General features: G+C 42.2%; 2 protein-coding genes across 3 annotated transcripts; both read right to left on the minus strand.

Annotated features, from left to right (window-relative positions):
• Window positions 1–4,874: 4,874 nt before the first annotated feature.
• LOC124479791 (urokinase plasminogen activator surface receptor-like) lies at window positions 4,875–6,593 on the minus strand. Its single transcript, XM_047038703.1, has 3 exons — window positions 6,403–6,593; window positions 5,980–6,090; window positions 4,875–5,805 (listed from the first exon to the last, which is right to left on the minus strand). Exons 1-3 carry the CDS (start codon window positions 6,521–6,523, stop codon window positions 5,606–5,608), a joined length of 432 nt encoding a protein of 143 aa, XP_046894659.1. The 5' UTR covers window positions 6,524–6,593; the 3' UTR covers window positions 4,875–5,605.
• A 6,748-nt stretch (window positions 6,594–13,341) lies between these two features.
• LOC124479710 (urokinase plasminogen activator surface receptor-like) lies at window positions 13,342–15,741 on the minus strand. 2 transcript variants are annotated; one of them, XM_047038579.1, is made up of 6 exons: window positions 15,495–15,741; window positions 15,133–15,249; window positions 14,833–14,979; window positions 14,199–14,309; window positions 13,881–14,026; window positions 13,342–13,630 (listed from the first exon to the last, which is right to left on the minus strand). In XM_047038579.1, the coding sequence occupies exons 1-6, from the start codon at window positions 15,538–15,540 to the stop codon at window positions 13,547–13,549; spliced, it is 651 nt and encodes a 216-aa protein (XP_046894535.1). In that variant the 5' UTR covers window positions 15,541–15,741; the 3' UTR covers window positions 13,342–13,546. The 2 variants fall into 2 exon arrangements, with proteins under 2 accessions (XP_046894535.1, XP_046894543.1); XM_047038587.1 differs by having other exon boundaries at window positions 13,342–14,026; window positions 15,495–15,739.
• Between the last annotated feature and the right edge of the window lie 1,651 nt (window positions 15,742–17,392).

Genomic DNA, 17,392 nt, shown 5'->3' on the forward strand with positions numbered 1-17,392 from the left:
GGTTGGCACACTTTTCACTGACTGCCATATTTCTCTGGCATCTTTTATGATATAATATTCTAACCAGCAGCAAATGAAACGTTATGGTCTAAGCCATAATTAAATATGTTTACAAGTACACAAATATTTGTTTTAAATGTGGTGATTTGAGATTTAAATCATGTTGTGCATTTGTGCCAACCAGCCCCATCACGGGGTTGGTTGGCACACAATATGGGGTTGGTTGGCACAATGTTAAAATGCTATAGTTACACAAAATGAAGCAAGCAATAGAAACAATTTGAACATTTAATAAAAGAGTGTAACCAATTAATCATTCTATAACATGTTTTATGCAATTTATTAGAAGGAATGTATGTATTAAACCTAAACCTATGCCTAATCCTCAGAATCAGGCAAAAAGACTGAAGAACGGAATGTTGACAACAACATTCTTATTAGACAACATTTAAAAGGGATAATAACCCCAACAGTAGCCTAACAGTAGCCCTCTTAGTAGCCCCTCTCCCCCATCAAACTTATAATACATGTTTTAGCACTTTTTGATTAAATTCCTATATCTTCAAAATCACTGTGCCAACCAACCCCGCTCAAATTTAACCCAATTTTGTGATTAAATTATGTTGGCTATCTACCATCACTCATCACAAACTTTCAAATTTTAAATGAAAATGTAGCTGATTCCTATGTCTATTAACTACATGTAACATGTTTTAAATATCTTTAGCTGACACAGTTTTATAATAAATTCAGTCCACAGACCACTTTTTTACTTTTGATACTATAAAAGTGAAATGTTACCCTCACCAAAACAGTTTGTGATTTTCAGATGTTTTAACATAGTAGATGAGTGCAGGTCGAGAAAACAGACATTTTGATGTTACAATTTTGTTTCTGTGACCTTCAAAACGACCCAAAAATGCTGTGTGCCAACCAACCCCTGTAGCCAACCAACCCCGGTCTCCCCTATACAATAAACGTATAGGAACCTCAGATTTAAATATGTGGTCTATCTATACTTAGGGTACATAAACTAGCAATACTAAGTGGAATTAGATTTAAAATGAAATATACAATGAAAAAACATGTATGTTGCTGTAATTTACAATGTAAAAATACAAATATAAAAAAAATACAAATGTACAAGATTCAATTTTGTAATGCAGTGCAAAATGCAATGTATTTTAAGACTGTCATTAAAGTCAGTGTGAACCCTTGGCCTTGTTGAAGAGGCCAACAGCGGAAGGGAAGAAACTGTTTTTGTGGCGTGAGGTTTTGGTCCTGATGGACCGCAGCCTTCTGCCTGAGGGGAGTGACTGAAACAGGGAGTGTCCAGGGTGGGAGGAGTTGGCCACTATCTTCCTCGCTTGCCTCAGTGTCTCGAGGTGTGCAGGTCCTCGAGGGAAGGCAGATTGCAGCCAATCACCTTCTCCGCCGTGCGGATGATACGCTGCAGCCTGTTGTTGTCCTTGGGAGTGGCAACAGCATTCCAGATGGTGATGGAGGAGGTGAGGATGGACTCAATGATGGCTGTGTAGAAGTGCACCATCATTGTCTTTAGCGGGTTGAATTTATTCAGCTGCAGTAGGAAGTACATCTTCTGTTGTGCTTTCTTGGTAAGGAAGCTGATGTTCAGTTCCCACTTGAGGTCCTGGGAGAGGATAGTGCCCAGGAAGCGGAAGGACTCACAGTGTTGACTGGGAAGTCACACAGGGTGATAGGGGTGAGTGGGGCTGTATTCTTCCTGAACCCCACAACCATCTCCACTGTCTTGAGAGCATTGAGCTCTAGGTTGTTCTGGCTGCACCAGGTCACCAGGTTGTCTGCTTTCCACATATAATCAGACTTGTCTCCACCAGAGATGAGCCCAATAAGGGTGGTTTCGTCCGCAAACTTCAGGAGTTTGACGGATGACTGGAGGTGCAACTGTTGGTGTGCAGGGCTAAGAGCAGAGGAGAAAGGACACAGCCCTGAGGAGATCCGGTGCTGATGGACCGGGAGTCAGAGACTTGTGTTACCAGCTTAACGCACTGCTTCCTGTCAGACAGGCAGTCTGTGATCCACCTGCAGGTGGAATCAGGCACGTTCAGCTGGGAAAGTTAGGGTGGGGATCATAGTATTGAAGGCAGAGCTGAACTCCACAAATGGGATCCTGGCGTAGGATGCTGGGGAGTCCAGGTGCTGTAGAGTGAAGTGGAGGGCCATGTCAACTGCATCGTCCACAGACCTGTTGGCTCTGTAGGCAAACTGCAGGGGGTCCAGTAGAGGGTCTGTGATGGATTTGAGGTGTGCCAGCACCAGGTGCTCAAAAGTTCATTACCACAGAGGTCAGGGCGACGGGTCTGTAGTCATTAAGTCCGGTTGGCCTTGGCTTTTTGGGCACAGGGATGATGGTGGAGGACTTGAAACAGGCTGGCACATGGCATGTCTCAAGGGAGGTGTTAAAGATGTAGGTAAACACCGGAGACAGCTGGTCAGTGCAGTTCTTGAGGGTATGCAAGCCAGCCTGCTTTTCAAAGAGAACTTCCCTGTGACTCAATACACGTAGTCCTGTAGCAAGGTGTATGAAGAACAGGGGGGGTTTTAGGCACGGCCGGCCGGGCAGCCGCCCACGGCGTCACGAAGTTAGGGGCGGAATTTTCCACGGAGTGGCGGCTTTTCCCGCAATTTGTGTGTTTGGCGCTCTCTGCTGGGCAAATATTTTTTGCGATTGTGTTTGTGCCACACGTTCCGTGTACTCTGTTACCATTTTTTTTTACTAGCCTACTAATACAAATTTCGGCAGAAGATTGAGCGACACGGTTGTCCAGCAACACGGTTGGCCGGTCCCCCTTTCCCCCAGGACGGGTGGTCTATTCCAAATGAACGTAGGCAACCCTTAGTGCCGCTTACACACAACAGTGACAGTGACAGATCGAAAGCTAGCTATAGAGACAATATAGAGATGGAAAACCAGGCTAAGAAACGTAAACATAATTACCTTCACTAGACAATGTTTTACCAATTGGACAAACGGCTATGTTTAAGCTCCAACATTGCGCTATGCGCGCTCGCATTAAGCGTGGAAGTCCCTAGCATCACATTAGGCACAGGATTTGCATTCATTAGCAGGGCACTCGCTGTGGTGGCGTTTAGGGGACCAGTTCTGGTGGGCCGGTTTGGATCAAAGTCGATCGAGGGCCTATTTTTACTCCCAGTCCGTCCCTGCCTTACACTCTCCCCTCTCATCCCCTACATACTCATTCCCTCTCATCCCCTACACACTGACCCCCTCTCATCCCCTACACACTAACTCCCTTCTCATCCCCTACCTACACTAAACCCCTGTCCATCCCCTACACACACGTTGTTCCCTAAATGCATTTCCTTCACTTTCCTTGTCATCTTCATTGGTTTTGGTAGACTGGTCTAAATACTTGTTCTGTGCTGCACTCTTCTGGTGAAAGAGAAAATGTACCTTTAATAAAGTTTTTTAAGGTAGTAAGGCAAACCCTGCGTCTCAATACCCATACTACATACTATTTAGAATGCCACCACATACAAAATCTTTTTCTAGCATACCAAATAGTATGTCTCGATACATAACATTTCAAACACTGAATGCCATAAAATACCAGGATGTCCTGCTGCATCCCTGGGTTCATGCTGGTTTGCAGTATGCAAGCCAGCCTGCTTTTCAAAGAGAACTGCTCTGTGTCTCAATACACATACTCCTGTAGCGAGGTGTGTGAAGAAGGCTGATTGTGGTTGTTGTGGTTCTACACACACACTACCCCATAATGACGACTTGAAAAAGGTTTGTTTCATATTTTTTATAGATTTGCAAAAAGTAAGAACAAAAATATAACATGTACATAAGTATTCACAGCCTTTGCTCAATACCTTTGGCAGCAATTACAGCCTCAAGTCTTTTTGAGTATGATGCTACAAACTTAGCACACCTATTTTTGGCCAATTTCTCCCATTCTTCCATCCAAGACCTCTCAAGCTCCATCAGGTTAGATGGGGAGCATCGGAGCACAGCCATTTTCAGATCTCTCCAGAGATGTTCAATTGGGTTCCAGTCTAGGCTCTGGCTGGGCAACTCGAGGACATTCACAGAGTTGCCCCAAAGCCACTCCTTAATTATCTTGGCTGTGTGCTTAAGGTCGTCCTGAAGGTGAACCTTCGCCCCAGTCTCCCAACTGGCACTCACACTGTCATAAAGTCTATGTGACTTTATTGCACATTGCATAATGTACCATTCACATTGCACTCTTCTTTATATCTTATTTTATATTTAAAAAAAATACATTGCATAGTATTGGTTAGAATTAGTTGTAAATGTGCAGCATTTTAGATTTTCTACATTTTAGATGTACAACTCTTATATGTTTACCGTATGAACCTTCTTGCTATTGTTAATTACTTTTTTGTGCAAACTTACTTATGATTCTGATGACATAAGAGTAATGTGGGAGGCTTCTAGCTAGTTTTGATTAAATAGAATTAGGTTATTGTTACAACTGACTGACAGGCATACACAAAAACAGCTAATAAAAGATATATGGTTTTACAGTACATCCTTTAACACAGTTATAGTTACGTATAGCTTATTAAGTCAACTTTAAACCTAACAGAATTGATGCTGTGTCCTGAATACAGTTTGTGTTGAGTAGGTTTATTTCAATCCTAGTAGTTATCTAGAGAAGATAGCCCTGTTTTTACAGCATACAGATACAACTGCCAGAGCTGATCAAATATATTAACTTAGGACTGGTGTTAACGCTTACAATGTTAGTAGTACTAAAAATGATGAGGTTTTTATGCCTCTTCTGAATTGTATTTGTAGTTTTACTATGTTACTGAATTGGCCATCCAATAGCTTTGTCGGGGTCTCTGCGTTTTGCACAATTTGCCATTTTTTAGTCTTTTTTTTTTTGCCAGGACTTTTGTTCTGACAAACCTGTCAAGTTTCTACACTATAACTCCTGGTTTGTTGTCATCGGCATCATGTTGTTTCCTTTAAAAGACCACAGAAAAACGCTGCTGGCCTAAGTGTCAGTTGCACAGAAAGTATGTCATTGTGTTATCAGTGCCACGGTGTCAGAAGATCGCTTTCAAACCAGTTTTTCTCTATCCAGCACTGACGTAGAGCACCACACAAGCATTTGAACCCAAAATGATTACACGTTTCAAAAATCTACTGATACTAAGCCATAACATTATCTTGTCATTGTTGAACTTCTCTAAATAGTTACAAAACAGAGTTTAGGTACAGTGCATAGCGTGTTCAGATTGCTTCAGTATAGACACTTTTTGGGGATAGTCTGGTTATTGGGGAAGGGGGGGGGGGAGAGAGGAAGTTGGGGTGTGTTGTGCATTCCAAATATGGGGGTGGATCTCAAGACTTGATGAACCGATAGAGTTCTGTAAAACACACAAAGACATACCCCCTAGACACCAGATTATGTGAAAGGCACAAAACAAAGATGGCAAAGGGATGCGATCATGATGGGGAGGGGTGTTACAGGACAGAGGATGAGCAGATTGTGAGCACAGATCACAGAGGAAAGCTGGAGAGAAAGATGGTTGGATGAGGTGAATCATCATTGGACTGTGCTTCTCAGTGGAAGAGGGCGACAGAGAGCAGGGGGGCCACCAGGAGCAGCAGACTCACGGTGAGGCTCCGTGCGTTGTTGCACAGGTTGCCGTCACTGCAGTCCAGCTTGAAGCTTATGCCTGGCAGTTCAGTGGACATTGACCCTGCACACATACTCTTGCTGGCACATCCCTTCAAGGAAACCTTCTGGCCTGAGACCTCAGCTACAAGCACAAGAAGAAGCACTGTTATTCCCTCGGTTTACCGTCACACCTGTGCTGTGCACAGACAAAGACGCATTTTAAGAACATCATTTGATATATAGAACAACAAGCACTGTCATGAGTGGAATTAGAAATATTTGGGAATAATAGAGAACCAATCATATGAAACATTACTTATAGTGGAGATACAGCTATTATCGTCTCCCAGGCAGTTTAGAGTGGTGAGGCAATCCTGGCCGTTGCAAGTGAAGCACTGTTTCCCATTTGGGGTACTACTGCTGGATTCTGTGGAGCAGAAAAAAAAGAAGCACTAAAGTTACCATAGGCTATAGACATGGTATGACCAGTGGAAAGTTCTCGTATTGCACATTTACATGACAATCTTTCTCTCCTTGACTTGAATTCATCAATAGAATTCAGAGTCAGATTGCAATTTAGATGAAGACGGTCTATCAAATGGTGTTGTAATATAACAATATTGGTTTACACGATAAAATATATATTACAATGACTATTTATAATAAATAATATATTAAAAAATACATCATACAGATTTAACGTAATAACAATAATATTGGTTTACACGTAAAGACTAACCTGGGACAGTCTGAGAGTTGCAGAGGTCCGTGGTGCAGCACTTGTTATTTATCCTTGATATTCCAAAGTTAAGTGACCCTGTCAGGCACTCAGCAGGCACAGCACAGCTCTTAGTGGTCATATCTTGATAGTTATGAAAAACAATTACAATAATTCAAAACAGGATTTCATTATGTTTGTAATGAAAACAAATCGGCCAATAACGCATATCGTGATGAAGCCAATATAGCCTACATAATAATAAAAATGAAATGAGTTTTGCATTAAAGTATCTGACCGCGTAAGATGTGACCCTCATTGCTGCACATTGAGCGGAACTGGGACATGTCTTTTGGGTCTCCACACATGATCCTGATGCCCCGGGTACGCACTCGTAACAGGTGAGTGTGAAGGCTAAAATATGGGTGTATCAGAACAGGTTATTTCGGTTATTAGAAGCTGTAAATAAATTGAAATAGATAGGTTATAAAGAGAATACAAAACAGAAGGCTTGCATCAGGTATTCTAATTGGATTAGGCTACTTTTATTTGGAAATCACATAACCAAAACCTTATAGGCTATTAATCTGCAGCCACATGTAGCCTAATATATTTTAGCTGAAACGATGCAACCAGTCTAGGATAGACTATAGTGTATTTGAGACTTTCCTGCGCCTATAGGTGGCGCTACAAGCCACGCCCCGACACACACACATCCGAGGCTTGCGGGAAAGGGTGGGCTGACCAAGCCCCCACGCTTCCAGCAGTGGATCTAAGGGGTGGCAAGGGGTGGCGGCTGCCACCCCAATAAAAAATACTGCCTCCCCAAGTTTTTTTTTTTCCTATGCATTTAGCAGACACTTTTATCCAAAGCGACAGTGCATAGGTCACTGATCATAACAACGAGATAGCCCCAAACATTGCAGGTAGCAAAAACATGAAGCATACATTGTGAAAAAACTGTCCCAAAGGGAAGAACCATAAGAGCATGTAGTGAAACAAGTTACAATTAAACAACATGAACCTCAATCTTCCCATTGAAAAATATTATTTGTACATTACAGAACATTTCAATAAATAATATTAATGTTACTGTTTAATTTAAACTATCATATTCTAGCCTAATCATTAACCATAGGGAGTACTGTGCCCCCCTACTCTGGGTTTGATTTGCCTCCAGGAGGCCACCCAACAACTTCCTTCTGCCACCCCATTGCCACCCCGAATGAAAATCTCTAGATCCGCCCCTGCACCCTTCACTAGTTGACTTGAAGAAAAAGCCCTGGTGGATATTGGCGGTATTGCATTTCCGATTTTGAATATCATTGTACAAATTTCTCCAAATTCTAAAACATTGAAATGTATGGTGAACATTTTGAAAAAACCTACAAATGTGTTTCTATGAACCATGACTCCAAATGACTTAAAATGTATTTGTGTAGGCCACATTTACAGTTATGCTTGTTTGGGAACACAAGAGCTATGGAAATACATGTCTGTGTCAAGTCCATTTTTAAATGGTTTGCAATGTTGAGGCGTACCCCACTGCCTGCAGCTATATTTAAATGTGTTTCATGATGAGTGGTGATTTATGTTTCACAGAAATTAGTGGTTTATTGCGGCATATAAAACAAAATTCTTTGGAAAAATTAACCTAAATTCCAGGGCGTTTTCTTTCCTGCTATGCCAATGTCTAGTCCACAGAACTTTTACTCTCGGTTACGCATGGATGTTATGGGACTGAAATCACAATACGTGATTGGGGTCGTGTCACAGAAAGGGTCAAGGCAGTAGTTAATTATGAAGCTCCGATAAGAAAATGCATACAACATTTTTTCCAGATTACCCAAACTCAAACACACATTTAAGTATAACGACTTGTGGTTGTATCGTTTTTTTTTTATAATGAAAAAACCTAACACAAATGGTATAACGAGCCCATAATCGTTGGTTTGATTGCCGTACTATGCGTACTAGATTAAGTGAAAAATAGAGAGAGAAGTCCAAAAACAGCACGGAGCAGCAACGAGAGGGTTCCCACAAGAAAATCTGATTTCCCTGTGTCTATACCTTTTATATCCAACAAATTACACCCCTGAACTTTTAAAACAGTACTATTGGCCTACTACAATTGTAAATCTCCTGACATCTGCTCCAATTGGGCCTTGATACAATGCCATCTAATCTTTTTTTGCTGATTCTGCAACATTTTTGGGGACTTTCCATACCAGTACCTTGTGGCCACTTCCTCTATTCTGCCATACCATTGTTTATTGGAGGATGTTGAATTTTTCTGCTTCTCTTTTTCTCCACCTACTTCTTTACCTTCTCACACTTTCAAATAGTTTTAACAAGTCTCTATACTCTACTCTCTCTGTATTCTGCACAAAAGATCACTGTGTACTGTATATCAAAACATTCCGGCATATAAATCCACGTATCTCAACACTCAGATCTTATCACCCTTCTCTGGCCCGCTGCTATTTTTAACTAATCTATACCAGTCTATAACAGCATAATACAATCCCTAAAATTCAGTTATGGCTTTTGATTTGGGTGCCACCCCAAGATGGTCAGTGGCCCCATCTGGCCACTCCTATGAAACATTTCAAGGGGTGCCACTGCTTTTGCCTGTTAATGCCTGCACTGCAGTGAAGAAAACTATATGACAACAATAATGTTTAATGTAACTGGCCCCTCTAACAGAACCTCTGGCCCCAATGTAACTGCCCCCCCCCCCCCGCCCCTTCCCTAGCTACATTGCAAATCAAGAGAAGAGCCTTTTCATAAGGCCCAGTAGCAGACTCATGCTCTCTGAGACCGTCAAATATTAGCACTCATGGAATGCCTCTTGTCCAATCAAAGTAGACCTACTTGTTTGGAATTTACTGTTGTAAGTACAAGTTTATATCCAAATCATAAACAAACAACAAGAAAAAATGTATGTAGACACAGCATGCCCTCTAATTGCATTCACTCTCAGACCATAGTGATATGTAGATTTTCTGCATACACAAAGCTTGTGTCTCAGCGAGGAAGAGGTCGCTCCGTGTGTCCCTAGAAGGCCACGTATAGATCTAGGAATGCACTTTGTGTAACCTCTTGAGAGCCAGGAAGTGGATAAGTCTCCAAACTTAGTTATGACCGCATCACCTGTGGACCGTTCCCCTGTGCATCATTCGTGGAATGTGTACTGTTTAAGGGCATGTTTTGGTGGTTACTATATCTGAACTGTCCAGCTAATGTATATAATTGCTATCTGAGAGACATGTTTCTCACTCATGCTAGCCACTCTGTTGTGAATTGGTGGCATGATCTGATGTTGTTGCTAATAAAACCTAGTCAACCCTTTCTTTAAATTGTCGTGCCTCTGTCCGGCCTACCTGATGAGAAATCTCATCCTTACACATAGCTGAGCTGGTCTTAAGCTAGTATAAAAGAGTTCAATCGTTGTTTCATCAGACCAGAAAATTAGTTTGTCATGGTCTGAGAGTCCTTCCGATGCCTTTCGCCAAACTCTAGGCGAGCCGTCATGTGCTATTTACTGAGGAGTGGCTTCCGTCTGGCCACTCTATCATACAAGCCTGATTGGTGAAGTGCTGCACAGATGGTTGTCCTTCTAGAAGGTTCTCCTCTCTTCACAGAGCAACACTGGAGCTCTGTCAGAGTTACCATCTCTGGTCTCTTGGTCACCTCCCTGACAAAGGCTCTTCTCCCCTGATTACTCAGTTTGGCCAGGCGGTCAACTCTAGGAAGAGTCCTGGTGGTTCCAAACTTCTTCCATTTATGGAGGATGGAGGCCACTGTGCTAATTGGGATGAGCACGATGCTGCAGAATTTTTTTCTGTACCTTCCCCAGATCTGTGCCTCAACACAATCCTGTCTTGGAGGTCAAGTCTCTTTATTGTCATGTGCACAGAATAACATACGTCATTAAGAACAATGAAATTCTTGTGACATGGCACGCAACATTTACGTCATTATTAAGAATTATAAAAAGCAAAAATGACAGAAAATATTAGTTAAAAAATATACATAATGGAAATGGGAATATGGACAGCATGCAAATCTTAAATATTGTAACTTTAAGTGTTGTAGTGCCAATAAATGGATATATAAAAAAAATGTGCTAGTGATTATAGAAAGTGACCAGAGCATATGACTGTTCATGTGATCAGTAAATCAGTGTTGCTGGTTGAGGAGCCTTATGGTCTGGGGGTAAAAACTGTTTTTGAGTCTGGAAGTGAGTGTCCTGATGCTCTGGTAACGTCTACCAGATGGCAGCAATGTGAACAGACCATAGCCTGGGTGGCTGGAGTCCTTTATGATGTTCCGTGCTTTCCTGAGGCATCGTGTCCCGTAGATGCCTGGAACGGAGATGGCAGCCGATGATGCCCTCCGCTGATTTCACCACCCTCTGGAGGGCCTTGAGTTCAGCAGCGGAGCAGCTGCCGTACCAGGCAGTAATGCAGCCTGACAGGATGCTCTCAATAGTGCACCTGTAAAAGTTGGCAAGAGTTTTTATAGACATGCCAAACTTCTTGAGTCTCCTCAGGAAGTATAGGCGCTTTTGGGCAGTTTCCATCGCTGAGTTTGCTTGCCTGGACCACGTGAGGCTATCTTTGATGAACACATTAAGGAACTTGAAGTCGGAGACTCTCTCTACTTCAGCTCCATCGATGTGTATGGGGCATGATCCCTCCTCTGCCGCTTCCTGAAGTCCATAATCATCTCCTTAGTTTTGCAGACGTTAAGGGAGGGGTTGTTGTCCTGGCACCATGTAGCCAGGTCCCTTACCTCCTCTCTGTATTTAGTGTCATCATTGTTGGAGATGAGACCCAGGATGGTGGTGTCATCCGCAAACTTAAAGATGATGTTGGAGTTGTGAGTGGCCATGCAATCACGCGTGAACAGGGAGTACAGCAGGGGACTGAGTATGCAGCCCTGAGGGGCTCTGATGCACAGGGTCAGTGCAGAGGAGGTGAGGTTGCCCATTCTCACCACCTGGGGTCTACTCTTCAGGAAGTCCAGGATCCAGTTGCACAGGGAGGAGTTAAGACCCAGGGTCCTGAGCTTGGGAACAAGCTTAGCGGGCACAATCGGTCTACAGACAATTCCATGGACTTCATAGCTTGGTTTGTGTTCTGACATGCACTGTCAACTGTGGGACCTTAAATAGACAGGTGTGTGCCATTCCAAACCATGTTCAAACAACTGCATTTACCACAGGTGGACTCAAGTTTTAGAAACACCTCAAGGATGATCAGTGGAAACAGGATGCGCCTGAGCTCACTTTTGAGTGTCACGGCAAAGGCTGTGAATGCTTGTGTATATGTGATTCTTTCATTTTTTTGAGGAAACAAATTAATCAATCAATTATGGAATACGGCTGTAAAGTGTGGAAAAAGTGAAGCACTGTGAATACTGTCCGGATGCACTGTATGACAAGAAAGATAGGTGGGTGGAAAGATAGGTCGGACACCTCCCACCCCAGCAACTCCCCTCCAGCAGGAGACTGTGGTCAATCAGGACCAAAACCTCAGCCATAAGAACAGTATCTTTCCATCTGCAACTGGTCTCATCAACTAGGACCAGAACTCCCAACTGTCACTAACACTGTCATAAAGTCCATAAGTCACTTTATGGCACATTGCACAATGCACCAATCACATTGCACTCTTCTTTATATAAAACAAATTACATTGCATATTATTGGTTAGAATTTGTTGTAAATGTTTTGCATTTTTAACTCTTATATGTTTACCATATGCACCTTTCTGCTGTAGTAAATTCCTTGTTTGTGCAAACTTACTTATGATTCTGAGTCTGATGACATAAGAGAAAGAGGCTTCTAGGTTGAGCTAGTTTTGACTAAATAGATTTAGGTTATGGTTACAACTGACTGGCAGGCATACACAAAGACAGCTAATAAAAGATATACTGTTTTTACAGTACATACTATAGAGCCTATACTTCTACAGCCTAAATAGACAAGTCTACAGATACAACTGCCAGAGTTGATCAGATATATTAACTAAGGACTGGTGTTAACGCTTACAATGTTGGTAGTACTAAAAATTATATAGGGTTTTATGCCTCTTCTGAATTGTATTTATAGTTTACTATGTTACTGAATTGGCCATCCAATAGCTTTGTCGGGGTCTCTGCCTTTTGCACAATTTGTCAGGACTTTTGTCCTGACAATCCTGTCAAGTTCCTACACTATAACTCCTGGTTTGTTGTCATTGGCATCATGTTGTTTCCTTCAGAGGACCACAGAAACACTGCTGGCCTGAGTGTCAATTGCACAGAAAGTATGTCATTGTGTTATCAGTGCCACGGTGTCAGAAGATCGCTTTCAAACCAGTTTTTCTCTATCCAGCACTGACGTAGAGCACCACACAAGCATATGAACCCAAAATGATTACACGTTTCAAAAATCTACTGATACTAAGCCAAGCCTGGGCACCAATTAAGTTTGAATAATTTTACCTGTGAACCCAGATGTTCCACATTTTAACTCTTAACATAAAGTTAATTCAAATGCTACCCTTCATTTCCCTGCACTTGCAAAGTCTTATCCTATCTTAGTTCTAACCAATAATTTACACTGTTAATCATATTACCACTTTACATGCTTAGATCTCTCGCCTGTATTCTCTGAATCTTCTTGTGGATTATCCTGACTTTGCCTGTCTATGACCTATTGCTTGTGACCTCTACTCTGCCTTTTGGAAAACCCTAAAGCCCTGTTTGCTCATTTACAAAGTATAACTTCTTTTTGTTTATAAAAGGCATGTTTGTTGACAGAGGGCTCATGTTAAGGTAAAATAGATGCCAATTGTAGATTTTCAAAACATGCAATGGGAACATGAGACTATACGGTAGTATTGTTCAATCTGATTCTGAACATGGAACTGTTGTTTGTTCTGGTAGCAGATAAATGGACCAGGGTTGGAAAAAATATGTTTAATTAAAAGAACAGGGGAAAACATGTTATTTCAAGCCCTGGGAATACGTGGTTCTATGTTAAAATGTAAGATCGAACAAAACATTCTGTTGTCATCGTTGAACTACTCTAAATAGTTACAAAACGGAGATTTAGGTACAGTGGATAGCGTGTTCAGATTGCTTCAGTATAGAACACTTTTTGTGGATAGTCCGGTTATTGGGGAAGGGGGGAGGTTGGGGTGTGTTGTGCATTCCAAAGATGGGTGTGGATCTCAAGACACGATGAACAGATCGAGTTCTGTAAAACACACAAAGAAATATCCCCTAGACACCAGATTATGTGAAAGGCACAAAACAAAGATGGCAAAGGGATGCGATCATGATGGGGAGGGGTGTTACAGGGCAGAGGATGAGCAGATTGTGAGCACAGAGCACAGAAGAAATCTGCAGAGAAAGATGGTTAGATGAGGTGATTCATCATTGGACTGTGCTTCTCAGTGGAAGAGGGTGACAGAGAGCAGGGGGGCCACCAGGAGCAGCAGACTCACGGCGAGGCTCCGTGCGTTGTTGCACAGGTTGCCGTCACAGCAGTCCAGCTTGAAGCTCATGCCTGGCAGTTCAGCGGACATTGACCCTGCACACATACTCTTGCTGGCACATCCCTTCAAGGAAACCTTCTGGCCTGAGACGTCAGCTACAAGCACAAGAAGAAGCACTGTTATTCCCTCAGTTTACCGTCACACCTGTGCTGTGCACAGACAGAGAAATTTTCTGAACATAATTTGATATATAGAACAACAAGCACTGTCATGAGTGGAATTAGAAATTTGTGGGAATAATAGAGAACCAATCATGTGAAACATTACTTATAGTGGAGATACAGCTATTCTCGTCCCCCAGGCAGTTTAGAGTGTTGAGGCAATCCTGGCCGTTGCATGTGAAGCACTGTTTCCCATTTGGGGTACCACTGCTGGATTCTGTGGAGCAGAAAAAAAAGAAGCACTGAAGTTACCATAGGCTATAGACATAGGCGCCGATTTATGTTTTTCTCCGTTGGTGCTCACGGGTGCACGCCCGTAGTGAACATTTGCATTTCAGAACCTTAGGAAATGGACAGCGGCCGACACGAACACACACGCCTATTAACTCGATAATAAAACCATATATATATATAATACATAAGTATATTGGCGCCTATGGCTAAAGACATTGTATAACCGGTGGAAAGTTCTCGTATTGCACGTTTACATGACAATCTTTTTCTCCTTGACTTGAATTCGTTGAATGTCAGATTCCCATTAAGATGAAGACAGTATCATTTAGGTGATGCAATATAACAATCATAATAATACTGGTTAACACGATAATCATAAAATATTTAATACAAATGGGCCTATAAGGAGCATTTATAATAAATAATGTAATTTAAAAAAAAAAAAAAAAAACATCATATAGATTTAACGTAATAACAATAATATTGGTTTACACGTAAAGACTAACCTGGGACAGTTTGAGAGTTGCAGAGCTCTGTGGTGCAGCACTTGCTATTTAGCAATGTCCTTGAGATTCCGAAGTTAATTGACCCTCTCAGGCACTCATCAGGCACAGCACAGCTCTTCGCGGTCATATCTACGATTTTTGACCCTTCTTGATAGTTATGGAAAACAATTACAGTCATTCAAAACAGGATTTCTTTATGTCTGTAATGAAAACAATTTGGCTAATAACCCGTATCGTGATAAAGCCAATATAGGCTACATCTTAATACAATTAAATGAGTTTCTCATTCAAATATCTGACCTGCGTAAGATGTGACCCTCATTGCTGCACATTGAGTGGAACTGGGACATGTTTTTTGGGTGTCCACGCATGATCCTGATGCCCCGGGTACGCACTCGTAACAGTTGAGTGTGAAGGCTAAAATATGGGTGTATCATAACAGGTTATTTCGGTTATTAAAACTGCAAATAAATCGACAATAGACCTGTTGTAGTGAGAATACAAAACGGCTTGCATTAAAGATTCTAGTTGGATTAGCTACTTTTATTTGGAAATCACATAACCAAACCTTAGGATATACATCTTCAGCCATAGGTAGCCCAATATATTTTAGCTGAAACTATGCAACCAGTCTAGGAAAGGCTAGTGTATTTGAGACTTACCTGTGGAAAAGAGCGCACATCCAACGAAAAGTACGACCAAATGCATTGTGAATTGGTTACTCTATGAAAGTCCGACTGATGCAGGGCGGGTTGAGTTGAAGCATTTAAGGGTATTTTCTGGGAGTGGTTTAATGCAGGTTACAAACTAAATACAAAGGGAAATGATAATAATATCTGTGAAATGGATATAGCCTATAGGAAGATAGGGCATAAAACACAGGGCACAATCAACTGATAGGAGACATCAGTTGTTGCGAAGGACTGATGGGTTTGCCCCCTTATAGTGATGTGTCGTTCGTGAACGATTCGTTCATTTTGAACGAATCCTTATAAGGACTCGGGAGTAACGAGTCCTCTCAACGAGTGATTCGTTCATTTCCCGACTCGGTCTTTCTACGAGTCTTTGGATCATTTTTCACGTGACCTGCATAGGCTCTGTAGCTAGAGGAAACGAACGATTCGTTCCTTTCCCGACTCGGTCTTTCTACGAGTCTTTGGATCATTTTTCACGTGACCTGTATAGGCTGTAGCAAGAGGAAACGAACGATTCGTTCCTTTCCCGACTCGGTCTTTCTACGAGTCTTTGGATCATTTTTCACGTGACCTGCATAGGCTCTGTAGCCAGAGGAAACGAATGATTAGTTCCTTCCCCGACTCGGTCTTTCTACGAGTCTTTGGATCCTTTTTTCACGTGACCCGCATTGTATTTTTTAGTAGAGGAAACAGGTTCCTTATTCCCTTTCGCGTGGCCGCTGTTTTAGTAAGACGTGAATGAATGATATTCGCTCAAGTCATCATACTGACTGGTTTTGTTATTTTCACTTTACATTTACACTTACAGTTTAGTGCAGTGTAATTGTTTGACGTGATAATTAAATGCTAGTGTGATAATACATGACCAAATCATACAAACTCATGATACATTTTAATGCAGGAATTTATTTTGAAATAGTATTTGCTGGTGCACATGTCATGCACTAACCTACAGTGGACGTATAGGGGCTATACGTCCTTTGCAGTGGACGTATAGCCCCCAACCCCCCCCCCCCCCCCCCCCCCCCCCCCCCCCCCCCCCCCCCCCCTGAAATGAACAAATGACTCGAAAAAAGATTCGTTCATTTTACTGAACGAGATTCAAAGAACCGAATCAGTAAAAAGAACCGAACTTCCCATCACTACCCCCTTAGACTGTGCACGTGAACAGCCCTTTCGCTGCTGTTGGGTCATGCCGTTAGTGCATGCACCCCTTATGGCTCCACTGGTACAGCCAATCGGAGTGCAGTCTGGGGATGCTCGCGCTGACGATACCCCGTGGCGGGAATAGCGGGGTAGTGGACAGTGTTGCCACATTGGGCGGGTTCCCGCCCAATTGGGCTGCTTTTGATAATGCTGGGCGGGGCAAAATAGCCTTGGGCGGGTTGATCTAATTTGGGCGGGTTTCGTTACAATTGGGCGCTTTTTTTAAAGACTGAAAACATTCAAACAAACTATTTGATTGGCATGTGTTATTGTTCAATCACTATTAGGAACTGAATACAGGAAGGGCAAGGGACAGAGGCTGATCTGTAGGGTAGGCCTACCTAGCATGAAGTTGCTTAAAGCAGATCGTAGCTAACTTGGGTTTGCATTGGTTTTCGAAAAGTAAAAATATGCCGAAGTGGGGGGAGTTCAGTGACTGTAGGGACAATCATTTGGAGTGGGGCTTTGGAATCCATGGATACTGTGATATCAACAATACTGTAAATTCTAGCAATTCATTTTTGTGTTTGTGTATAAGGGATAGAGAGGAACAATCGCGAAGGGGAGAGAACAATCGGAACAAATACAGGAGGCCTAGTAGTGTTTCTGTGCTTGTTGAAAAAAAAAATAGAGAGCTATATACATTTTAAATAGGTTGG

The sequence above is a fragment of the Hypomesus transpacificus genome, chromosome 2 (genome assembly GCF_021917145.1).
Source record: "Hypomesus transpacificus isolate Combined female chromosome 2, fHypTra1, whole genome shotgun sequence".
Taxonomy (NCBI): domain Eukaryota; kingdom Metazoa; phylum Chordata; class Actinopteri; order Osmeriformes; family Osmeridae; genus Hypomesus; species Hypomesus transpacificus.